Below are 27,036 nucleotides of genomic sequence, written 5' to 3'. Positions count from 1 at the left end.
TAACGGGTTTTCAGTTGTGTTTTATTAAGACACTGTGTATACACTGAGTGGTGAATTAACAGCAACCGGGATACGGTTGGACTCGGTTAGAACGTAAGATCAGGGGATGAGAGGGCGAGAGCGTAAGCGCGAATCGTTGCTGCGAACTGAGACTTCCCGAGGTTGCTGACTGACTGACTGGCTGCCTGACTGACTCACTGACCGACTGCTGACTGACTCCCTCTTAGTTTTCCCCGAAGGAAAGCTTGATGCCGATTGGTCGTGACCCCGCTAAAGAAGCAGGACATGAGGAATTTCTCACCAGTGTCCGGGGTGATTTTATTGCTGGGGAAAACCAGTCGTTTCTATCCTATGTTTATGTGTTGGGTTTTCTCGTTCGGTGACTACCTGCCTTTTCCGAGCCTTTTTTAATAGCATAACAAACTCAAGGATTTTGCTAATCCGGACATAAACCGAAATGCTTCTAGACAACTAGATTGCTCGACACACATCTGGAAACAATTTAGCTAGAAGGTGACGTTTTATGGCCGGTCATTGAGTTTATTGGGGGTCTGGAAGCAGGTAGGTGGGCCGCTGGCCGCCAGGTAGCGTTGGCTGGGGTTCCGCTGCTCCATGCGACGCAACAGTTAGTTTAGTCATACTTGTACCGTAGACAAGCAAGTTGAGTACAACTTGGACTTTGGAAGGAAGCGCATTTTGTTATTCCGCTGACCGCGGATTCGTTATTGAACGTAGGATTATTGTCATTAGCATCTCGAGTATCTAATTACTACGGCTACTTGTCAAATTCTGTAATAATCATATTTGTACTAGTAAATATCTTCTCTGTTACATAACAACAATGGCTAATACAAATGAAGATTCGTTACACGCACCTAACCCTAATCATAATGTGAACCCGAAATATATATGCCAGAAATAATATATATGTCGGAGATGAAAGGAAAGCCGAAGCCTTTCCTTGGAAATTTTGGGAATATCCTCTAGTACTTTAGTCTAGATTTTATTATAGCTGTAATTGTTTAAAATTTGTGATAGCGAGATTGGGTTCGAGGTGACAATTGGTCGCCGAACGTAGCCACGCTCACGAGATAAGCGTTTTGCCTAACGGAGGTCTGGAGTAGTTGTATGGGTTTTCCGAGAAGTGAGATTCTGGCGGCATGCGGCCTCGAGAGCGGGCCTAGCCACGTGTGAGGTTACGTCGGAGGTGCCGATACAATGGGACATACATTGTATCAATAATCAAACTCCAAGCAGAAACTGCCTAGCAACGGCGTTCGGAACTTTCTCGATGCTTCTAACGAGTGCGTATAAAATTTCAGACGAGGCCGGCATTCGTGCGATTGCCTTGGAGAGTGACACCTCGAGCATTTTCGTCAATCGTATTTTGCGCCTAAGATTATTTTTACGCTTAGTAAAGAGTTATCTCGTTGGCCGTGGATTCGTTTGAACCCAACAAACACATTGTTAATAGTGTACATTAAATACATTATTCGTAAATCATATTATTCATTAATCTTACTATTCGTTAAGCTTATTATTCATTAGACTTATTATCTGTTAAACTTAATTATTCGTATAATTTATTATTTATTAACTTCATTGTTCATCAAATTTATTATTCATTAGACTTAATTATTTGTTAAGCTTTGTGATAGTCTTGTATATACGCGTACATATTGTCACGTCCCGCGCTCCGCACGCGCCGTAACGAGAACAAGAAAACTATCCCATGCAAAACGCGCGAATAAAGATTTGAATGCACAAACGAACACACGGCGCTACGAAACTAAAGGAAGGATTAACAAGGCAATTAACACCGCAACGATTCGAGGAATTGCATACAGAAATTCTATCATCAAACACAATTATGTAAACACACATTAAACGCACAATAATCTAGAAACAAAACCTTCAATACTATGTTGTCACAATACAAGATATATATGTATATATGAAATCAAATGATTGACACATAACCTCAAATACACAACACTATATCACTAAAGAATCTGAATGAAAATCACTTTGCCAGAAATATATACATATATACGTGTGCGTGTGCGTGTTCTATCTTATTAAAAGAAATTAATATAAAACAAATAATTAACATTTCATTTCGTATGAACACTATACGGGCAAGAGAAATAGGCATATAAATATGTATATACATATATATATATATGTACGTGTGAGTGCATATGTTTTGTATTATCGAATGCTCTATAAAATAAACTACTCGAAACAATAAATAACGCGATCAAAGAATTACAAAACATTAGCTATACTGAAGTAACACACAACATAAACATATATATATACGTATATTCACACGAGATATACTACTGTCACTTTAAAATAATGTTAATAAATAAATGTTCTGATTGCGGTAGAATAAGGAAAAACGAGCGACAGACGAAAATTTACTTCGATATCAAACAAAACTAAAGACCCGCCACTAAAACTTTACTGATGACATTTATGAGCAGCCATGTTGGATTTATACGCGTCATGGCGACAGGAATATTAGGGATTAATGGAAGTCAGGCGCGAGAAACAAATCATGAAAACACATTGTTAACACTTTTCTTTAATAAATTTTGTGCGCAACTACAAATGTATAAAAAATATATATATATATAAAAGGGGGGCAATATAAAAATAAAAAAATAATATATATAATAAATAATAACAAACGTAAATAACCTAACACTATCAGATTTAAATATATATATATATATATATATATATATATATATATATATATATTGAACACAAAACAAAATATATCAAAAATTAATAACAATAAGGAACATCAAACAGCGAACCAACGAAATTGAAGCAGCTACACTAAATCAAAATCGAAACAAGGAGCTCCGGGATAAAGTTCGCTGAACTCACGCATACACCAATAGCGCACAACAGGGGAAATTCCCTTTCTCCCAGAAGCATGGTGACGAAGATGCGCCTCCAAAACCTCTTCGGGAATTTCATTCGCAAAACGAACTTTCACGCAACGATCAGTATCAACGATTTCAACCAGAGGGGGTTCCCCTCACAGGACTGATAGAAAACTAAGTTGAAATATGGAACTTACATTTTGTCACGTACGATTCCGAGAAGCCCAAAACTGCAACATCCCGATTCCCACGGAAGCGTACCCCCAGCGGACCACCACCCCGTGGGGGATGGCATTATAAATAAGCATAGCAACATAGCGCAGCGTTCATTAGTTTGTTCATAAATCTTGCGATCGTTTGTTATTACGGCTCATCATTCTTTGCGCCCATTACTGCGTTTAGAATTTGTATAAGTATTTTTGCGTTTCGGGGTCTTTAGTTTTTCGGTAAAGAAAAAGGAGTCGCGATTAAATAAAAGAAAATTTTAAGTCCTCATTATGGTATTAATTCAGTTAGCGAGTTACTCAATTTGTATCGAAATAGCTTAATAAAGTAAAGGCTGGTAAAAACCCTATATTCGAGATTAAATAATAAACCCAACAAACCTCGTCGATCACCGAAACACCTGGAGTAATGGCACCCGATAGCACCTTTTCCTCAAGGTAAGAGAATTAATTTTAAAAACTTTCTTCTTCTCTGGTAATCTCGTTGTCCTCGAGAATTGAATTAAAAACCTCCTATGATCGATTTCATTCATTTTCGCGAACGGTTTTAAAGATAGAAACATTGCTTAAATTTTAAACAAAGGTGTTGTCCGTTGTGTCGGCTTGTGCGAACGGTGTTTTCAGCTACTGAAACATCCTCTGATCTTCGCATTCCTCCTCCCATTGTTGGTAAAATATTACCCGTCTTTGGGCAAGGCTTGCGAAATCACACGAGTTCCACGCAGAGAGGATCGTTAGAATCATCCTCGTTAATTAAACTCAAAAGGCAAGAAGATCGTGGTGACAGACTTCATCGTGGTAAATGAATTGAGTTTCGGTCCTAACGACAAACTACTACGGCGGAATTAAAAGAGAAGAAGAAGTCGAACGTAAAAATAAATTTATATAAAACAACGAACAATCTCATATTCCTATCTAATCCAGCAACGCTAAAATATAAATATCCAGCTAATAAAATATATATATATAATAACCTAAGCAATTCTACGTCAAAATAAAAATCCGTTCAACGAGGAAAAATATTCATTGTACCCAGCTTTAATCCTCTCCCGCGCTAGTATCCCTGCGCATAGCAAGTTAGCCGAAAAGTGAAATTCGTTTACCAGTTGCATTAAGCGTCAGTTAACGCTACCCTTTAAACACAAAAGAAAATAATAAAAATAAAATATTTTGAAATAGTCTTTAGACTATTTCTGGTGGCAGCAACTATCGTATTAATTAATTACCTAAATCGGAATTAAATACACAATAATATCATTTCAACTTATTTCCCTTCAGATTACATACAAACTCAAACTATAAAAAAAAAAATTTTTTCAGTAAAATTTAAACTTAAGATTTGATCGATTTAAACAAACAAATTAATACGTAACATTTAGAGTAGTAAATTTTTGGTGGCAGCGGTGGGATCCGCTTCACGGAGGATTAAAGTTGGTTTAAACGATTTGACACGCTCCATAGTAGATTAAAGTTGTCACACTTGTTAATAAAATATATATTTAAAAAACAATGGCGACTGTAGTGGAATCGTTTGACGAAGAAATGGTTTTGACATTGTCGGAAAAGCTTAAAGCATGGGATGCGAACTTTCGCGATATGAGTGCAAAACTCGCCGAATTACAAAGCGGATTATTCGAACTTAAAACGAAACAGGAACCTCAAACACCCAAATCGCCGCCGACAGCGCAACAGGAAACGATCCAGACAGGTGGACATACCCAGCCAATTAAGCTAAAAGACGCGATCGAATCGGTGCCAGTGTTTGACGGATATCGACCATCGGTATTCCATTTTTTAAGCCACCCATAACGAGAGACGGAGCGAACGCAATGCCGACTATAAGATCGAACGAACAGCCACTAAATACTGTGGGGGAGTCATCCCACAACCAAACAAGGCCACAGACAGAGAATCCAGAATCTCAAGACAAAAGGGAAAGAGCGAAGCACAAGCAACCGGCGAAGGAAAATCATCAAGAGTTGAATTCAGATTCGGAAGGCGACCTCTCCGAATTATTTCAGTAAAATTTAACGATTCTCCAACGACCCCAACTGCACGAATAGTTTCCCCAAATCTAAAAACCAAGACGAGTTTATTGTTAGACTCTGGATCGGAAATCAATATTATCAAGAAACCTGCTTTACCCGATTCAGCCATCATCGACGAGAAAGAATCAATTGAAGTGCGAGGAATTACGGCAACGAGCCTGGTCTCTCTAGGGCAGACGGTAATACAGGTCGCGGGCCATCCGGTTATTTTTCACGTAGTCGATGATTCATTACTAATCGATCAAGACGGAATCTTAGGATCCGAATTTTTTGCAGGTTGTAAAGCTCGTTTAGATTATGAAGAAAAACATATCAAATGGGGAAATATTTATATTCCCTTCGACACTAAGGAGAAAATAATTATATCGAAGCGAAGTTCAATAACGTGTTCAATTAATATCGCTAATCCAGAGATAAAAGAGGGATTTATTCCAAGAATCGAGCCGAGCAAGGGAATCTATTTCGGAAATGCAGTTGTGAGGAATCATAAAGGAAAAGGCTATATAAGAGTAATAAATACTACTTCAAGAGATTACGAATTTACAACACCGACGATGGTAATTAAGGAATTTGAAAATCCCTCCCCGCTTCCTAGGACAGCGTGTAATACAATTTTAAAATCGAAGGAAAGTAGATACGAAAAAATAAATGAGTTATTACGACTCGAACACTTGAACGAAGAAGAAAAGGAAAATGTAAAAAAATTGATTCGTAACAATCAAGATAGATTTCATATTCCAGGAGATACATTGGAGGCAACTGAAGTTCTGCAACATAGAATAATTACCACAGATAATATACCAATTAATACCAAACAGTATCGATATCCGCCAATACATCGAGAAGAGATAAATCGACAGATTCAAGAATTGCTAGATACGGACGTAGTGGAACCATCAATATCTCCATATAACTCCCCGTTATGGATTGTGCCCAAAAAACCCGATTCGCAAGGAAATAAACGCTGGAGATTAGTTATCGATTATAGAAAATTGAACGATAAAACGATTGGCGATGCCTTCCCATTACCCAACATCACAGAAATATTGGATCAATTAGGAAGTGCAAAATATTTTTCCACGTTTGACTTAGCATCAGGCTTTCACCAGATCCGTATGTCGCAAGAGGACGCCCACAAAACGGCATTTTCGACACCATACGGACATTTTCAATTCAAAAGAATGCCCTTTGGATTAAAAAATGCCCCAGCAACATTTCAACGTTTAATGAACTCGGTATTATCGGGTCTGCAAGGAATAGAACTATTCGTCTATCTGGATGACATAGTGATTTATTCCAGATCTCTCCAGGAACACGAAATTAAATTTAATAAATTAATGGAAAGACCGAGGACAGCCAAATTACGATTACAACCCGATAAGTGTGAATTTTTACGGCATGAGGTGAATTATTTGGGACATATAATTAGTGAGGATGGCGTGAAACCCGATCCAAAAAAGGTCGAAGCCGTATCAAAATTTCCACGACCAAAGAAGGCGAAAAATATCAAACAATTTCTGGGACTAGCAGGATATTACAGAAGATTTATACCCGATTTCTCCAAGGTCGCGAAACCATTGACACAACTATTAAAGAAAGATACTCCCTTCAAATGGACGGAAAATCAAGAAGATGCATTCAATAATTTAAAAACAGCGTTAATGACGAAACCCATTCTACAATATCCAGACTTTTCTAAACCTTTTAACCTTACCACAGACGCATCAGGATATGCAATAAGCGGTGTACTGAGTCAAGGGCCAATCGGAAAGGATTTGCCGATTGCGTATGCCTCAAGACTATTAAATTCCGCCGAACAAAACTACTCTACTGTCACGGTGGTCGTGAGAACGCAACGAAAGGATGGTTATGCCTCACATACCTTGGTCAGCAAAATGATGGCTAAGCAGTAATAGAAACCCTATGTGACCGGCATCCAGCGATAGCCCCTCCACAGGAGCCGGGTCCTTGATATAAAAAAGTACCTCTCGAGTCGTTGTAAGAACATTCTTTTCTGTGCTGTTTGACCATTCTGTATTGTTACTCTGTCAGTGTTCAATAAATTTTCTAATAACAATCAAAATTTAAGTACGAATTTCTCACCTTGCGTGCGGAACGTGAAATTACCCCGAATCGACGTGACAAAATTGGCGATCCTGCCAGGATCCACTCATCGCATCAAGAGGAAACTTCAACGGGAACTCTACGGATTCTACAGCGAAGGACCACGGTCACCTCCTTGATCAAAAGAAGGATCTGCAAAGAATCTCGGTAAGCTGGCTTTCGTACATTATCGAAACCGTAAGCCTGAAATACGTTCTGAAGATAGTGACTCTTCTTCCGCCGAAAGTGTCATATTTCTCAGCATGAACCCAACTGACAAGAGTACCGCTAAACAAAACGAACTAATCGCTACCCTGATTGAACAATTTGAAAGCCTAACTCACGAGTTTAGAAGCTTTAAAACGGCATCTAGCCGCGCCGCGATTAAACCAATAAACAACTACAACGAAGATCGAGGACTCGAGGCAGATAAGGCCATACGAACTGTCGAGACACTACGTGGTCAAGATGACGTAGGCGTTGAAGATTTCATCTTATCGGTCCGCAAAGCAAGAGCTAGGTGCAAGGCAAGTGACAGAGAGCTATTATTAGATCTCATACTGATCGAAAAGATTACCGACAACGCGAAACGAAACATACGATATCTAAAAATCAACTCGTTCGAAGACTTATATTCATGCTTAAGACAACACGTATTAACACCAACAACTATTAGCAACTGTAGGGACAAATTAAAGAATTTAAAACAAGGGGCAACAGAAAGTGTACAATCTTTTAACTCCAGATTCCGACAACAGCTAAACGAATTAAATTATGCAGTCCAAAACGAAAACCGCACACCAACAGAACGACGCGTAGCTATAGATATTGAAGAACGCGAAGCACTTAAAACATATTTGCTCAACTTACGATACGAGATAGGACAGATGGTGGTATCTAGCGATCCAAAGAACCTGAACCTTGCCCAACAACTAGCAGCTGATAGAGAACAATGGTTACGAGAAGCAAATCGTGTTGCCAACCGCCCAAAGAATCAATCTCACAACATTACATTAGTATCCAAGCGAACTACTACCGATTCACAGCCACAAACTTCTGCTCAGCTACCTAGCGGACCATTAGACGACCGCATGAAACCGAAGTGTCCAAAGTGTTTACGAATTGGACACACAGCCGAAAAATGCTACTCTCGAAATTTTCCATTCGCCAGCCAAGGAAAGATTCCACCTCGAGTAAACCAAACAACGGAGAACCCAGAGGAAGCTTACCTCGAGTTAACTGCACCACCACCGGAAGTTCACTATCAATCGTACTGCAACGAAGAGACGGAGGAAGAGCCAGATTCCTCATCGATACCGGAGCAGGAATCAACCTTATAAAAGAAAAAGCCTCACTAAACGTCCAAACTTCTAACCCAAAAACCTTCCTAATGGGAAGTGACAAACATACCACTAACAAAATTTGCAATTTAACCATGCTCAAGAAAAATCATCAATTCTACGTAGTCCCTAACAACTTTCCCCTAATCGAAGATGGAATAATCGGATTCCCATTCCTTACAAAGTATCAATACAGCGTCACTAACAATAAACTAACCTTAGACGAAATTATATTACCATTCCAGGAAACCGATAGCAAGATAAGACCAGGCGAAACTCTAATCTCAGCCCAATACATCGAAGGAAAGCCCACAACAGTATGTTTCATCAACACTGGTAAGCAAATCTGTCACATTACAAACGAAATAGAGAAACCCGATAAACTAAGCCAAATTAATAAATTCGCACAAATAATACGTACCAAACATATTGATCCAGAACTTCGAGAACCCCTTGAGAAAATCCTCATCAATTACTTAGACGTTTTTAATATGGAAACAGACTCATTACCATGTACCAACTTGACAGAACATACAATCACACTCAAGACAGACAAACCTATAAACATCAAATCTTATAGACCGCCCGAATGTCATAAAAAGGAAATCGAGACTCAAATCAACGACATGTTAAACAAACAAATCATAGAACCATCGGACAGTCCATATAACGCACCAATTTGGGTACTTCCAAAAAAATTAGATGCATCAGGCAAACAAAAATGGAGAATCGTTATAGATTTTAGAAAATTAAACGAGCAAACAGACCAAGACGCGTATCCTTTACCAAATTCGGACGAAATACTCGAGCACTTAGGCAAAGCTAAATTTTTCTCGGCCCTAGACCTCTCGTCAGGATTTCACCAGATACCTATGGAGCAAAATTCCAAAAAATATACTGCATTCTCAACCCCACAAGGTCACTTCCACTATAATCGCATGCCCTTCGGCCTTAAAAACGCACCGGCGACGTTTCAACGTATGATGGATACCGCGCTACGGGGGTTAATAGGAAATAACTGTTTCGTATACCTGGATGACATTATAATATTCGGGAGCACCATCCAAGAACATAACCGAAATCTAGCCATTATACTAGACAGACTACAAAATTTAGGATTAAAAATACAACCGGACAAATGCGAATTTTTGAAACCGGAATTAGAATACTTAGGACACGTAGTAACAAAGGAAGGAGTAAAACCTAATCCCAAAAAGATTCAAGCCGTGAAAGACTTTAAAACACCAAAGACCGCGACCCACATAAAGTCATTCTTAGGACTCGTTGGATACTATAGAAAATTTATACGTAATTTTTCTAAAATCGCAAAACCATTGACAGATCTCACAAAAAAGGACACTCCATTCTACTGGACCGATAGACAACAACTTGCATTTGACACACTAAAACAAAAACTCTGCGAAGCCCCTGTACTACAATATCCAGACTTTGACAAAACATTCACATTAACAACAAACGCAAGTAACGAAGGGTTAGGAGCAATACTCTCCCAAGACGGACATCCATGCTGTTATATATCCCGAACTTTGAACCCTCCTGAAAAGAATTATTCCACAACCGAGAAAGAGTTATTAGCAATAGTATGGTCAATCAAAAGACTAAGACAATACCTACTTGGTAGAAAATTTAAAATTCAAAGCGATCATCAAGCCTTGAAATGGTTAAAGAATGTTAAAGACCCCTCATCGAGACTCATGCGATGGCGTTTGAGACTCGAGGAGTACGATTATGAAATCGAATACAAAAAAGGAAAAGAAAATACAGCTGCAGATGCTCTATCCCGATTGTATCCTATCACTAATGAAGAAATCCAACCCAATGTAGAAAACCCGGACTATTATGACGAGTATATAGACTGGAAAATCAATATCACCCCAGCTCCGATAACCCAAAAACCTAACAGACCACACTTTAAACAAATTACAAAGACCGAACTGGGAGACTTTAACGAACAGCATTGGTTGCGTCAATTAACCAAACACTTTATTAAACACCGAACCGGACGCTTACAAATAGGAATAAACGACAATAGCTTCAGCACGTTAGAAAAGGTAAATATTCAACTCATGCTAAGGTTTCTAACAACTAGATTCCCTCAAATTAAATTAATATTTGGACAAGATCCGCCAGTAGACTACGATAACGAACAAAAACAAACGATACTACGCGAAAATCATAACGAATTAGTAGGACACTTAGGTATACACCGCACCGTGAAACGAATACAAGAGCACCATCACTGGACAAACCTAGAACAAGACGTTACAGAATTCATACAAAACTGCGAAACCTGCCAACGAGAAAAGCTAAATCGTATCAGGGCCAAGGAACAACCTATGATAACTGACACACCGCTTAATCCTAATGACAAAATCCCAATGGACATATTCGGACCTCTCACCAAAACCAAACGGGGCAATCAGTTTATCCTGTCTATCCAAGATCAATTAACCAAATATCTCATCCTCATACCCTTAAAAGACCAAACAGCCAACTCAATCATTAACGAACTTTTGGATCACTATGTGTGCATATTTTCCGCACCAAAAAGTATTCTGACGGACATGGGACGAAATTTCGTATGTAAATTGATGGACACATTTGAAAGGGCTTTCAAAATCCGACACATAAAAACCACTTCTTTCCATCCACAATCTAACGGATCCCTTGAACGAACGCATGCCGTAGTAAAGGACCTTATTCGAACTTGTACGACCGACCGACAGAACGACAGGGATGAAAACTTAAAATTAATATGCATGGGATATAATACTTCAGTACACGAGACGACCGGACATACCCCATTCGAACTAACATTTGGACGACAAGCTAACATGCCATCCTCAATATCAACCACTCCTAGCCTAACCAGAGAACAATTGTTTAACCTCTGGAAAAATCGACACAACGCCTATATAGCTAAAGCAAGACGAGTTACCGAATCTAACAAAAAGCGATACCAGAGGGATCAAATGCGAAAAATTATTAAAACACAGACGATATTCCGAGTAAAAGATAAAGTATGGGTACATAACGATCACAAAACTAACAAGCTAGACCACGAATGGCTAGGACCTGCAGAAATCCTCTCATCCAATCCACCCACCTATCTTATCGAATATTCCAACGGTCACACGCAAAGAATCCACGGTAACAGGCTAAAACCCTACCTTTCAGGAAGAAGACCATAATATGGATCATCATAACACTCGAGTACATTAGAAGCGATCTAGAAGTAAAACCATTGAATTACGCCAACATATTCCTGGAACACATTGACAATTGCTATCTGTACAACGAACAAATAGATATCACCCTTATAGTAGGCCTTAACGATCCAATTGACCAAGTTAATAGATTACAACGCGTAATAGATTTAATAGACCGTCAATGTAAACCACCTTGCGCTTACATACCAGAAATAAGCAGCCTAAAATTTAAGTACAGAAATCTTCAAAACCTGACTCGGCAACTCAAATTATTATTGCGTTATAAAAGCAAACGCGGATTGCTCAATGTCATAGGCTCAGTATCCAAAACTTTATTCGGAACTCTCGACGAAAACGATTTAGAACTCATTAACAAGAACATCGATACATTATTTGATTCCAACAATAAAATAAAAACAATTCTTAGTAACCAAACCGCACTCATCAAACGCGTGCTAGACAATACCAAAACAAATCAACTTGAAAACTTAGCCAACGATATACACAAGATTGAAAACCACAATGAAAAAAACGAAATATTAGTCTCCCTATTAATTCAAACCGAATCTACCATATCAGAACTCCATATAAACATCGACGAAATTTTTAACACTGTTATGTTAGGGAAACAAGGAATCATAAACCCACAAGTTATAGAACCTGAACAATTCTTAAAAACACTTGACCAAATAACGAGACAAAACTTTATGACTAACCATATCGAACCTTCAGTTCAAAACTTTCAACTAATTCTAGATCTAAGCAAACTAAAGGTATGGATAAGAGATAACAAACTTATATATACAATAACTGTGCCGCTTTTGGAAAACAATGAATGGAAAATAACTAAAATTTACCCGATACCTTCCAAACAAAACTCTGTATTCATTGCGCCTGTAATAGAAACTGATTTGATACTAACCGACTCAGAACAATACACCTTTGTCGATAGTCACTACTTAAACAAATATTGTAAACGAACGGCAATCATCCACATTTGTAAAAGAACTCAACCGAGTCACAATAGAATCAATTCACCTGAATGCAGATCAGAATTAATTACTAATCGACAGACGGTCAAAACTTGCCCGACTGCTGTCTTCAAGCTGGAAGAATTGACGTTCGTACCTTTGCAGACGGAAAACCATTATATTATTATTCCTGCGAAAAATGTACAAATCGACGTGTTATGTAAGACACATAAAATCCTAGAAATTAGACAACCAAGCTTAATTAGCAGTAAAACCGGGTGCATAATCACATACGATCATAATATTATGAAAATAAGAGGATCACATAAAAATATCTCTTACGAAACCAAATTTAAGAATAGCATATACAGCTTCGAAGAAACAGATGTTCCAATATTAGAGAAAATATTAGAAACAGCTCCAAAAGTAACTCACAATTTTAACCAATATAAAGCCAACCTCGACACATTACAAACACAAATCAGTAGCCTGCAATTTGAGCGACGCATAAATTCATTGAAGGAATATGGCATATTCACACTACAAATATTAGGAATCATAGCCCTAGGACTAGGAACAATATATGTAATGTACAAATGTAAACTTTTCGAATGTCTACGCCGATCATTTCCTAAAAATGTACGTATAAAAATACTCTGCCCTACCGCTCGCGTAAGCAGGATCGATCAAACATCAACAGTACCAAGGACGGTCACCTTCCAAAATATCACCGAAGACGAAGATGAGGGGATCATTCAACTTGGAAGCCCCACCAGAGCCTTTAGCGGAACAAAGCGAAGCTAAGGAGGGGGGAATGTCACGGTGGTCGTGAGAACGCAACGAAAGGATGGTTATGCCTCACATACCTTGGTCAGCAAAATGATGGCTAAGCAGTAATAGAAACCCTATGTGACCGGCATCCAACGATAGCCCCTCCACAGGAGCCGGGTCCTTGATATATAAAAGTACCTCTCGAGTCGTTGTAAGAACATTCTTTTCTGTGCTGTTTGACCATTCTGTATTGTTACTCTGTCAGTGTTCAATAAATTTTCTAATAACAATCAAAATTTAAGTACGAATTTCTCACCTTGCGTGCGGAACGTGAAATTACCCCGAATCGACGTGACACTACCATAGAAAAGGAGTGTCTGGCAATTGTTTCCAGCGCAATGCACTTCCGACCGTATCTTTACGGAAGAAAGTTTACTATCGTAACCGATCATAAACCTTTAGTGTGGATGCATTCTATCAAAGATCCTACTTCTAGAATTTGGAAATGGAAATTAAAATTATCGGACTTTGAATTTGATATTGTATACAAAGAAGGCAGAGCGAACGCAAACGCAGACGCATTATCTAGGAACCCTCCAGAAGTTTGTTTACCAATCAGAAAGAGAGAGGAAGTCTCACCGATTCGCTATCCTGTCCCAAAAAGATTCGAAATAGACACGTCAACGGAAGACTCTCCCGTATTCGAAGCCAAACCACGCGTCTTGCCTCAACCCAGTGATTCCAAAAACCAAGGAAAGGGTTTTACCCGAAAACATTTTACAATAGAAGAAACCTCCATAAAATATTTAGACCAAGCACTAACAGAAATCAATGTAAGTACAGACAGAGAAATAACCAATCGAGAAAGGAAGACACGGACACGACAAGCGAAAAAGAAACCTCCACTGTAGTTCCAGAACTAATTCAACAACAAGAAAAGGACACGAGACCTACGATAATTGCGGAACTAAAAATTTCGGAAACCCGAGACTCAATTGCAAGAGTAAGTGACCATAAAGTAGTATTTATAGATATACACGGCAAACCGATAGATAAAGGAGCCTTAGAAATGAAGGAAACGGGAAAATTGCCTCGTTATGAAGATTTAATGTTAGAAAAAGCAAGATTGAATTACGATTCCGGAAAATACATTGTATCCCTACCGATAAAGGAAAATAGAAATATTCCAATAACACCAGACAATTTATTAAACTCGCTAAGATCTCTATTAGACGTAGTAAATGAAAAACAGTTAACTTCGTTTAGCATTAGCAAAGGAAACTTGGAGGAAATACCCTGGCGATATACAATCAGAAAATTAAAGGAAATATTTATGGAAAAAACCTTATCCATCACCATTTGCAGTGGAGAAGTAATTACTCCACCTGTGGAAGCGCGGAACAACATAATACGAGAAAAACATGAATCAAGCGTAGCAGGACACAAAGGAATTACCAAAACTTATCAAAGAATACGACAACACTACTATTGGGAAAATATGAAAAAGGAAATTCAAGATTACGTAAGAACATGTAAGGAATGTCAATTAAAGAAACTCACAAGAATAAAAGCAAAACAACCAATGGTACTTACAGACACACCAGGTAAAGCATTCGATAAAATTAGTATGAATATTGTAGGACCATTACCAAAAAAAGGGAAATGAATATATATTAACCATCCAAGATTTATTAACAAAATACTCAATTGGGATTCCACTAGGAGGAATCTCTTCAGCCGAGATAGCGGACGCTTTTGTAAAGCGATTTATTTGTCGTTTCGGATCACCGAGAGCTATTCTCACTGATCAAGGAACGAACTTTACATCCTCACAAATGAAGAAAGTAGCAAAGAGATTCCGCATCAAACAATACACCACGACGGCATATCATCCACAAAGTAACGGTTCAATCGAAAGATCTCACCACGTACTGATTGAATATCTCAAATTATACATTGAAAATTCCAGAAATTGGGACGAATGGGTAGAATTAGCTATGTTTTCTTATAATACCTCTGTACACGAAGGAACGAAATTCTCCCCGCACGAATTAGTTTTTGGACATTTAGCCAGAGAACCTACTGGTGAAGTAATAATCGAAGAGAACATGGAACCAACATACGCAGAATATCTCGAAGACCTGTTCGATAAAATTAACACCGTACAACGAATGGCAAGAGAAAATTTAATAAAATCCAAACTAAGATCAAAAGAATATTACGACCGACGAATCAACCCGCAGGATTTTAAAGTAGGAGATTCGATATATTTACTAAAAGAACCCAGTAAAGGAAAATTCTCCGATCAATATACTGGACCATATAAAGTGCTAGAAATCCTGCAGAACCAAAACGTCAAGATTGAAGTAAAAGGGATTCCGCGAACAGTGCACTTAAACAAGCTAAAACTAGCGCATAATCGAAATAAACAATGAATAAAGTGATTTCAGTGGGCAACGTAGTGCAGTAGTGTATGTTGTAGTGCTGTTTGTCGAATAATACAGATATCGAACACCTAAAAGGAAAAAGGGAAAATTATTATATGTGTTTCAATTATTGCTTAAATATAAAACGTGTTAACTCAATGAACAATTAACTAGTGAAAGTGAAAGTTACCTTGTGAACAAGTGATCAACATACAAGAAAGTGTACGTGCAAGTATAGGTTATGGATCGTTGTTCGTGGAACATAATGTATGACAGCTACCTAAAATAAATGAATAAATTAGTCTCAATTGTCTCAGTGCAAAATACGAGGTTACTAAGTGTTATAACTATATTGTGGATAAATCAAAAGGAAGTGTGACACTGTTTGTCGAATAATACAGATAGCGAAAACCTAAAAAAGAAAAAAAAAAGGAAAATTATCATGTGTACTCCAATTATTGTTTGAATATACAACGTGTTGATTCAATAAAATTAAAAGAGTGAAAGTGAAAGTTACCTTGTGAACAAGTAATCATCATACGAGAAGGTTCACGTGCAAAATAGGTTATGGATCTCTGTTTGCGAAACACCATGTACAACAGCCAGCTGAAAAATAAATGAACCAATTAACTTCAATTGCCTTAATGCAAAATACAACAGTACTAAATGTTATAACAATACTGTGGAAGCATTGCACTGTTCATCGAACAACACAGATGGCGGAAATCTGAAAAGAAAAGAAGTTTATTACAAGTGCTCCAATTACTGTTTGAATGTGAAACGAGCTAGTTCAACGAATAACTAAAACGGTGAAAGTGCAACTTACCTCGTGAACAATTAATCACCATACAAGGAAGCGTACATGCATGAATTTCGCAGACTAACAAGAAGAAATAAAATAGTTGATAAAGTATAGAAAGCGGTTAGAAAATAATCAAGATAGATTAATTGAGAGTTAGTAATAAATGTAACCGGAGTAAGGGGATATTTGGTTATGTATTAATCTACGTAGTATTGTGATGTTAATTTGTAATGCACAATAGTGGTCGCACATACAATGCATTATATGTATATATTAAATTAAATAAATTAAACACCACCTTTATGACCACAGATATAAGACGATTGAAGGCAGCCGTAGTAGAAGGCAGCCGTAGTAAGTATCCAAGGCATATCAAAGAATCGGATGATGTTGCGGGAACGATCCAGGTAAGTGATGCAGCAACGAAAGAGTAGAATCTGAAGAATTACAGACAGTGTTAATCTAACAAGTAGATTTTAATCACTAATAAAGAAACCAATTCATATCATACACAAAATAATAGCAAATAGCAAGTACATGCAATAATAAATTAATAGGGAAAATAAGAAAGGTTAATAAACACAGGAATAGGTTAGAAATTAATCAAGATAGACTAACTAAATATTAACAACATGACTGAACTCGGTGCAAAAGAATAAAGTTACGCTACACAAAATATCTGGTAACACAATACACAAAAAACATTAACTAAATTAAACAAGACTTATATAAATGCAAGTCACGTATAATCAAAACAATGACTATCGAAATTCGATAACAATACAATCCATGCTATCACATTAAGGTAGCACACGGTATTGACACACACAATATCATGAAACACAAAACAATATTACAAAAACATTACTAAGTAAAATTATAGTGATTAACAATTAATTAACTATTTCAACGACACGCTACTGTTGACATTAAACCAACGCCATACCAAAGATACACGCGAGCGGCCATGTTGAAAAATTCGTCGCGCTCACATCCAAATAATAGCCAATAGAATGTAATACAGCATCATAATAGTAATGTTAGGTACTAATAAAAAAAAAAAACAACAACAAAAAAAAAGGGGAGAGAGTTAAGGAAAATACATATAATAAATAACAACTAACATAATCATAACATATTATATATATTATATTATATACAGAGATACAGTATTCATACAAGGAACAGGTCCGAATGAAACATATATATATATAAAAAAAAAAGAAAAAAAAATATATAATATATATATTAACTATTTTTGTATGTGTGTATAGAACTGATGGCGAATTCATCAACCATTCTCTGAACGACGGATGGAAGAACATGTAGATGTTGTCCAGACGTTTCACGAGGAATCCAGAGAGCATTTTGAATCTCTGCAGAAAATCCTTCCATGCATGTTCGTTTACAAAAATCTGACAGACATCGAAAGAATTTTTTTTTTTAGTCCAAGGAATAGCAATCCGTACCGTAGAACTGTAAAGCACCTGTACGCCACTCACGAAACCAAATACTTTTGCTATCCACCTGTAAACAAATGACATTTATAACTATGCATATAACTTTCACCTAATGTTTAACAATATATACATACACGCATGTTGTAAAGTAGGCGATATCTATTGATAATCTAAGTGACTCGTAAAATAAGTCGTCATATTTACCATTGCACGCACATATATATATATATATATATATATATATATATATATATATATATATTCAAAGACAAGCTATAATTGTAATAAAAAAAAATAATAATAATAATAAAAAAAAAAACAACACAAAAAAAACATATAAACTTTTTTTTTATATATTAATAATAATAATAAAAAGTTATTCTTATTTCTAATAAACCCGAGAGTAAGAAACGATTTAATAAATTGTTGATAGGAAGATGAACTGCCTAGTCATCGTACTCACCCTCATCAAAATAACACACGGCCTGGTAGGATATGACTGCAATGGCAACCACCTCAATGTTACCACTATCTCTCTAAACTCCATCGGGGACTGCAGCATACAGCCTACATTGACTGAAACCCAAGATATTTATATACAATTACTTCAACTCTCAGAATTTGAATTTACCAACGTAAGGCAATGCAAGGTGCAAATAACTCGAATTGTATATTACTGTGGCATGCACTCTCACACGTCGGCAGTGCATAACGGATTCGCCGAATACCTCCATGAAACAACCGCCCAACAATGCGCAAGGATGCACCAAGACGGCACGTTTTCACTCGGACCACAAAACCTTATAGTTGGCCTAAAGGATAATGCAACAGAAACAAGGTCGCTTGTCCTAGCCGGCAAGCTAACAGACGACAGCAGCTGCCAGGGAACACAGTATGTAGACCCATACGGGAGCTGGGAAAAGGTCGTCGTACAAGCAACAATGAGGATAAGTTTAAAATCAGCAGTCGTGCCAGTACGGATCGAGGCGAACAAAATTCTACTGAAATCAGGAACGGTATGTACCTTTAGCGAAGGAAACTGTCTAGACGCTGAAGACGGATACACTTATTGGCAACCACAACCACCCTCACCATGCAAATTTGATCAGTACGATGTGCTATATGAAGGAATTGCTACAAAGATCCAAGAAATAAAAACCAACAGAGAATCAGCACAACCAGTTTACGCACTAACAACGCAGGAAGTAACATTTGCACTGACTAAAACCGGAGAACAGCCACTGTGTGGATATACCCTACTATCCACCGAACATCCCAAATTGTTCCTGTTAGAAACAACAAGAGGAAATACGTTCATCTCCAAAAGAAAAACAGCAGTCGAAAACTTGGACATATTCGCATACGTCAACTCAAAATTCATTTACGTAGAGAAACATATTAAACGACAAATGACAACATTGTACCATGATATATTGACACAAAGATGTACCACGCAGAAGAAACTAATAGAGAATGCTTTAAGCTTAGCAATCTTACTGCCCGATGAATTTGCATATACCATAACCAAAACCCCAGGACACATGGCCCTGATCGCAGGAGAAGCAGTCCACATAGTCAAATGCATTCCGGTACAAGTAAAGGTACGACATACAACAGAATGTTACTCGGAGCTACCCGTTTGGCAAGGGAATCGCACCGCATTTTTAACGCCAAAAACACACATTCTAACGCAACACGGAAACCACAGAGAATGTAGCGCGGTATTACCTACACTATACAATATCGACGGACTCTGGCACAAATTCGTACCAAAACCCATGGAAACAATTGCACCACAGGAACTCCGCCCGGATGTACGTCAAACGTGGCAATATTCAGCACCATCGTCGTTGGCCACGAGCGGAATATACACCCAAAAGGACCTTGATGCACTTCGGGACCACGTCATGTTCCCGGCAGAAAAATCTGCAGTTTTGAACACATTGGCCAGAGGAGCAACAGGAAAAACAATCGTCCCTGGAACAGTAAACATTCTGGGAATGATGGTCGAAAACACATTAACGACAATAGCAAAAAATACCATATCAAGCTTATGGATTGGTTTTATGGAATTTGGAACCGTCAGTGCAGCAATATTTGGAATACTTGTAATATTTAAACTAATCAAGACGATAATAGATATAGCCATACATGGATACCAGTTACGTGAAACTTACGGATGTGGAATCGCCCTATTAGGAGCAATATGCGGCTCAGTTACCCACCTGCTACTATACCTCAAAAGAAAACGAAATATCGATGATCAAACAGCACAACCTCAAGGGAGGCCGGCATTCGTGCGATTGCCTTGGAGAGTGACACCTCGAGCATTTTCGTCAATCGTATTTTGCGCCTAAGATTATTTTTACGCTTAGTAAAGAGTTATCTCGTTGGCCGTGGATTCGTTTGAACCCAACAAACACATTGTTAATAGTGTACATTAAATTCATTATTCGTAAATCATATTATTCATTAATCTTACTATTCGTTAAGCTTATTATTCATTAGACTTATTATCTGTTAAACTTAATTATTCGTATAATTTATTATTTATTAACTTCATTGTTCATCAAATTTATTATTCATTAGACTTAATTATTTGTTAAGCTTTGTGATAGTCTTGTATATACGCGTACATATTGTCACGTCCCGCGCTCCGCACGCGCCGTAACGAGAACAAGAAAACTATCCCATGCAAAACGCGCGAATAAAGATTTGAATGCACAAACGAACACACGGCGCTACGAAACTAAAGGAAGGATTAACAAGGCGAGGGCAACTAATAAATCCAATCAGTATAAAAAGAAATAATAAATGAAACCAGCCAACGGATTGAACGAGTTACGAACCAAACAAATAAACCGGGAAATAAGAATAACTACAAAAGGGGAAATAATTGAAACACCAGATATACATGTATATATAAATATATTTTAATCAATCAACTTGGAGAGTTACATATAAATATAAACATATATGCTAGACATGTAATGAACTAGTAAATACTAGAGTTAATGCTTATAATACTATGCAACAAATACAATATTATCGATTTGTTACGACCGTTCGCGGAGAGACGCGGTCGCGAGGAAAACGCGTCAGCGAGAGGCGTAAATTCTCGCTACGATTCGGTGAATCGACGCCGCGAAGTAGTCGTTCCCCTGTTTCGATTAAGATAACAGAGGTGGTTAAATGAATATGACACAGTAGTAAGTTATATTTCACCGTTTATTCCAACAACTTATAACGAAGACAGTTACGCTGATGCGTATGTACGAGATGAGCGAGTGACTGATCTGCGGGTGTGTATACCCGGTGGAAGGATGTTGACCGTTCGAAGGATGTAAAATCAGTACTGTACTGGGAGACGATGATGTGTCGGAGGAAAGCTAAGGATGGGTGTGTCTAGCGCACGGGACCATCGGATTTGTTTGTGCCGATGTTATTTAGGAGAGTGAGGGAATAGGCTTCGTTTCTAATTGGTTAAACGAAGGGTCTTAACCGCCCTCGAGAGAAAGTGGTTAGTGGGAGGACAGTTGCAGCGTACGTGCGAAAAACCAACTTTCCTTAGTTAAGCCGTGGTAGACAATAGTCTTTGGAAATTCTTCCGAACCAGATGTTTGTTTTGTTTGAAGGACCTTTCCTAGGAAATCTATGAGATTTATGGAAGGTCCTTGAAACTATGGAGGATACGCTGCGAGTATCCGAAGACATCTGGTTGCCACATTGCCCGCGGTGTGTGGCCTCGGCTAGGTAGAGTGTTACGCGACGTAACACAATTTATGAAATATAAGTATATACGAAGTTAAGACTTAATAATCAAACGAATACATAAAACATACAATATTGTATTATTAAAGAAATAAAAGTTACATTGTCAGAAACATATATATATGTGTGCGCATTCTATTAAACAGATACATACTTGAAACTAGCCTACATTCCGGTAAAGAATTATAAAATAAGAACTACATTACGAAACATGCATGTCTGTATATATACATATATAAATTATATTAATGTATGCTCTTTCTACATTATTGATTCAAATCAACAATCTAAGATACATACTTAAAACTAGCCTACGTTCCGGTAAAGAGTTATAAAATAAGAACTACGCTACGAAACATGCATGTCTCTATACAAACATATAAAAATCTATATTCTAAACTACTACTAATCTATGTGCATTGTACAATCTAAGATACATATTTAAAACTAGCCTACATGCCGGTAAAACATTATAAAATAAGAATTTGATTATGAAACATGCATGTCTCTATATAAACATATAAATAATCTATTTTTCTAAACTACTACTAATCTATGTGCATTCTACAATCTAAGATACATACTTAAAACTAGCCTATATACCGGTAAAACATTATAAAATAAGAATTTGATTATGAAACATGCATGTCTCTATATAAACATATAAATAATCTATTTTTCTAAACTAAAACTACTATTAATAATCTACAAAAGAAATAGAACACACAACGCAACACTTGGGACTAAGCGACAACCTGTCGATAGCTCAAACGCTCAAAATAATTAACACCGCAACGATTCGAGGAATTGCATACAGAAATTCTATCATCAAACACAATTATGTAAACACACATTAAACGCACAATAATCTAGAAACAAAACCTTCAATACTATGTTGTCACAATACAAGATATATATGTATATATGAAATCAAATGATTGACACATAACCTCAAATACACAACACTATATCACTAAAGAATCTGAATGAAAATCACTTTGCCAGAAATATATACATATATACGTGTGCGTGTGCGTGTTCTATCTTATTAAAAGAAATTAATATAAAACAAATAATTAACATTTCATTTCGTATGAACACTATACGGGCAAGAGAAATAGGCATATAAATATGTATATACATATATATATATATGTACGTGTGAGTGCATATGTTTTGTATTATCGAATGCTCTATAAAATAAACTACTCGAAACAATAAATAACGCGATCAAAGAATTACAAAACATTAGCTATACTGAAGTAACACACAACATAAACATATATATATACGTATATTCACACGAGATATACTACTGTCACTTTAAAATAATGTTAATAAATAAATGTTCTGATTGCGGTAGAATAAGGAAAAACGAGCGACAGACGAAAATTTACTTCGATATCAAACAAAACTAAAGACCCGCCACTAAAACTTTACTGATGACATTTATGAGCAGCCATGTTGGATTTATACGCGTCATGGCGACAGGAATATTAGGGATTAATGGAAGTCAGGCGCGAGAAACAAATCATGAAAACACATTGTTAACACTTTTCTTTAATAAATTTTGTGCGCAACTACAAATGTATAAAAAATATATATATATATGTCGGAGATGAAAGGAAAGCCGAAGCCTTTCCTTGGAAATTTTGGGAACATCCTCTAGTACCTTAGCCAAGATTTTATTATAGTTGTAATTGCTTAAGATTTGTAATAAGCGAGATTGGGTTCGAGGTGACAATCGGTCGCTGAACGTAGCCACGGTCACGGGATGGATGTTTTATCTAACGGAGGTCTGGAGTGGTTGTATGTGTTTTCCGAGAAATGTGGTTGTGGCGGCATGCGGCCTCGAGAGCGGGCCTAGCCACGTGTGATGTTGCCTCGGCAATGGGACATACATTGTATTAGTAATCAAAACTCCAGGCAGAAACTGCCTAGCAACGGCGTTTGGAACCTTCTCGATGCTTCCAAACGGGTATAGAAAACAAAATGCAATCGTACAGGGAGAAAAATCTCCACGAGGCTGGCATTCTTGCGATTGCCTTGGAGAGTGATACATCGAGCATTTTCGACGATCGCATTTGCGTCTAAGTTAGTTTCGCTTAGTAAGGAGTTATCCCGGTGACCGTGGATTCGTTTGAACTCAAACATTGCTAATAGTATTATTTAATTTAATTATTCGTAGATCGTATTATTCATTAGGCTTAGTGTTTGTTAGACTTATTACTAGTTGTACCTATTATTTGTTAAGCTTAGTGATAGACCTGTATATACGTGTAAATAAAATCTCGGCTTTGTGAAACGATGGCTAGTCCACATGAAGAGTCGTCGCGCGCCCAAAATTCGAATCGTGATCCGACATCAGAAGTGGGATTAGAACCGTTTAAAGTGCTACAAGAGCAAATGGTCCTTATGCGCGAGTTAATTCAGACGCTAGCGCACAAACCGGGGGAGCAAAGACCGAGTACGGAATCTAAGGATGCAACGTTACCACGTTTTGACCCCGAAGGCGCGGGCGCCGATCCATCCGCGTGGTGCTCTCATGCTGATCTGATTTTGAAAGACCACCCGATGCAAGATAGTGCGTTACTTTCCGCTCTAAATCGCGCCCTAAGGGGTTCTGCTGCGCATTGGCTTTCACAAATGGTGCGCGGTGGAAAGCTTACCTGGCCAACGTTTAAGGAACAATTTCTTTCGCGTTTTGGTGGCAGAGAGACAGCCGCTTCGGCGTTAATAAGGATATCCAGAGAACGACCGTCGGAGACTGAATGCCCGGGAGCGTACGGTAGTCCCCTCCGCTCCATGCTGCAGATGAAGTTGCAAGATCTAACGATGCCCGAAGTGATCAATGCCCTCGCCCTTTATATACTGAGTTCACAAGATCGACGCTTTCGGCGACTAACGCTCGCGAATAATATCAGGACTGAGGATGAATTTCATGATGAAATGAGGATTCTCCCTTACAACGATCAGCCGACATTTTCGCCAAGAAATTCACTAACGGAACCTGAAGCTAAACGAAGCAGGCTATCAGTTCCTCGGATTAAGTGCTACCGCTGTGGTGCTCACGGACATAGGAGAACGGAGTGTCGCCTGCAAACACAAACGGGGAAGGAGCAGGATATACGAAACCCGAAGGAAAAACGACCAGCCGCATCGTCGAAGGTGACCTGCTTCAAATGCCACGAGGAGGGACATATCGCGCCTAATTGCCCATCATCGCGGAAAAGAAACTACGATTCCATTGACGAACGCCGGATCGACTCCTGTGTAGTGGAAGCTCCGGCTGGTAGATTAAGCCATCTGGGTGAGTCGTATCCATTTTACTTTGATTCTGGGGCCGAGTGTTCGTTAATCAAAGAGTCCCTAGCCTCGAAATTTTCGGGTAAAAGAATAACCGATGTGGTAGTGATGCGGGGGATCGGGAATACTTGTATTAAGAGTACACTTCAGATTTTGTCCACTGTTTGTATTAACGGTCTTACATTGGAGATAGTTTTTCATGTCCTTGCTGACGATTACCTAAAATACGACGTCATGATTGGTCGCGAGATTTTGAGCCAGGGATTCGACGTAAATATCACGCAAAATAGCCTCGTTATTTGTAAAACAAAGGTCGTTAACGCTTGTGGTAAAGTCGCGGAAGATGCGGTCAACATTAACGAGGTTGACACTGATGCGATCGGTAACTATAAAGATCGATTAATCTCTGTTCTCGAAAAATTTAAAGAATCATTCATTACGGGTTTCCCGCGTACTCGCGTCAGTACGGGCCAGTTGGAAATACGGCTAATTGATCCCAACGTCACCGTGCAGAGAAGCCCTTACAGGCTTAGCGAGGAAGAGCGAAGAATAGTACGCGAGAGAATAGACGAATTAATTAAAGCACAAATTGTAAAACCTAGTAATTCGCCGTTCGCGAGCCCTATGATACTCGTGAAGAACGGCTCAGACAGATTGTGTGTAGACTTTCGAGCGCTGAATAAAAATACGGTCGCGGATCGGTATCCCTTACCCCTTATTGCTGACCAAATCGCGAGATTGCAGAGTGCGAGATACTTCATTAGCCTGGACATGGCTAGCGGATTTCACCAGATTCTCATTCATCCTAACTCGACGGAATATACTGCGTTCGTTACCCCCGACGGTCAATACGAATACGTGACGATGCCGTTTGGGTTGAAAAATGCACCAGCCGTTTTCCAGAGAGCCATTTTCAAGGCCTTAGGCGACCTCGCTTATTCGTATGTCGTTGTTTATTTGGACGACGTTCTAATAATCGCCGACTCAATAGATCAAGCTCTAGAAAGGTTGCACACTGTACTAAACACTCTCGTAAACGCCGGATTTTCTTTCAATTTCGCTAAATGTTCTTTTCTGAAGACGTCGGTACTTTATTTGGGATATGTAATTCGTAACGGAGAAGTTCGTCCAAACCCGGGAAAAATACAAGCTTTGAATTCTTTACCTGCACCGTCGACCGTCACACAGCTTAGGCAGTTTATAGGTTTGGCCTCTTACTTCCGAAAATTTATTCCTAAATTTTCACAAGTGATGAAACCCTTGTACGCACTCACTTCTAGTAACAAGCACATAACTTGGACGGACAGGCACGAAAAGATAAGACAACAGATAATTTCCGTTCTGACCGACGCGCCGGTGTTAATGATATTTGATCCCAATCGTCCCATAGAGCTACATACCGACGCTAGTTCGGAGGGGTATGGAGCTATTTTAATGCATAGAGTCGAAAAGGAAAACAGAGTCATCGAATATTATAGTAAAAGGACCAGTCCCGCGGAATCTAGGTATCATTCGTACGAACTGGAGACACTAGCAGTAGTAAGCGCCGTCAAGCATTTCCGACACTACTTACATGGACGGAAATTCTTAGTAGTTACCGACTGTAATTCTTTGAAAGCCTCCAGCAACAAAGTAAACTTAAACGACCGGGTTTATAGGTGGTGGGCTTATTTGCAAACATTAG

General features: G+C 38.2%; 2 protein-coding genes across 5 annotated transcripts; one reads left to right on the top strand and one right to left on the bottom strand.

Annotated features, from left to right (window-relative positions):
- LOC143304471 (uncharacterized) lies at positions 1–25,773 on the bottom strand. 2 transcript variants are annotated; one of them, XM_076626963.1, is made up of 7 exons: positions 24,541–25,773; positions 17,114–17,252; positions 16,840–16,893; positions 16,695–16,740; positions 16,531–16,619; positions 16,204–16,293; positions 1–16,102 (listed from the first exon to the last, which is right to left on the bottom strand). In XM_076626963.1, exons 1-6 carry the CDS (start codon positions 24,574–24,576, stop codon positions 16,253–16,255), a joined length of 405 nt encoding a protein of 134 aa, XP_076483078.1. In that variant the 5' UTR covers positions 24,577–25,773; the 3' UTR covers positions 1–16,102; positions 16,204–16,252. The 2 variants fall into 2 exon arrangements, 1 of the variants encoding a protein (XP_076483078.1); XR_013061133.1 differs by lacking the exon at positions 16,840–16,893 and having other exon boundaries at positions 16,204–16,425.
- On the top strand, positions 17,104–22,163 carry LOC143304470 (uncharacterized). Of its 3 annotated transcripts, none has more exons than XM_076626961.1 (2): positions 17,104–17,222; positions 18,709–22,163. In XM_076626961.1, the coding sequence occupies exons 1-2, from the start codon at positions 17,200–17,202 to the stop codon at positions 20,630–20,632; spliced, it is 1,947 nt and encodes a 648-aa protein (XP_076483076.1). In that variant the 5' UTR covers positions 17,104–17,199; the 3' UTR covers positions 20,633–22,163. The 3 variants fall into 3 exon arrangements, 2 of the variants coding, with proteins under 2 accessions (XP_076483076.1, XP_076483075.1); XR_013061132.1 differs by lacking the exon at positions 18,709–22,163 and adding an exon at positions 18,090–18,326 and having other exon boundaries at positions 17,204–17,222; XM_076626960.1 differs by lacking the exon at positions 17,104–17,222 and adding an exon at positions 18,098–18,214.
- Positions 25,774–27,036: the final 1,263 nt, after the last annotated feature.

The sequence above is a fragment of the Bombus vancouverensis genome, unplaced genomic scaffold (assembly GCF_051014615.1).
Source record: "Bombus vancouverensis nearcticus unplaced genomic scaffold, iyBomVanc1_principal scaffold0036, whole genome shotgun sequence".
Classification (NCBI taxonomy): domain Eukaryota; kingdom Metazoa; phylum Arthropoda; class Insecta; order Hymenoptera; family Apidae; genus Bombus; species Bombus vancouverensis.
Note: the sequence above shows the minus strand (reverse complement) of the source record. Positions and strands in the feature narration are given on the sequence as shown.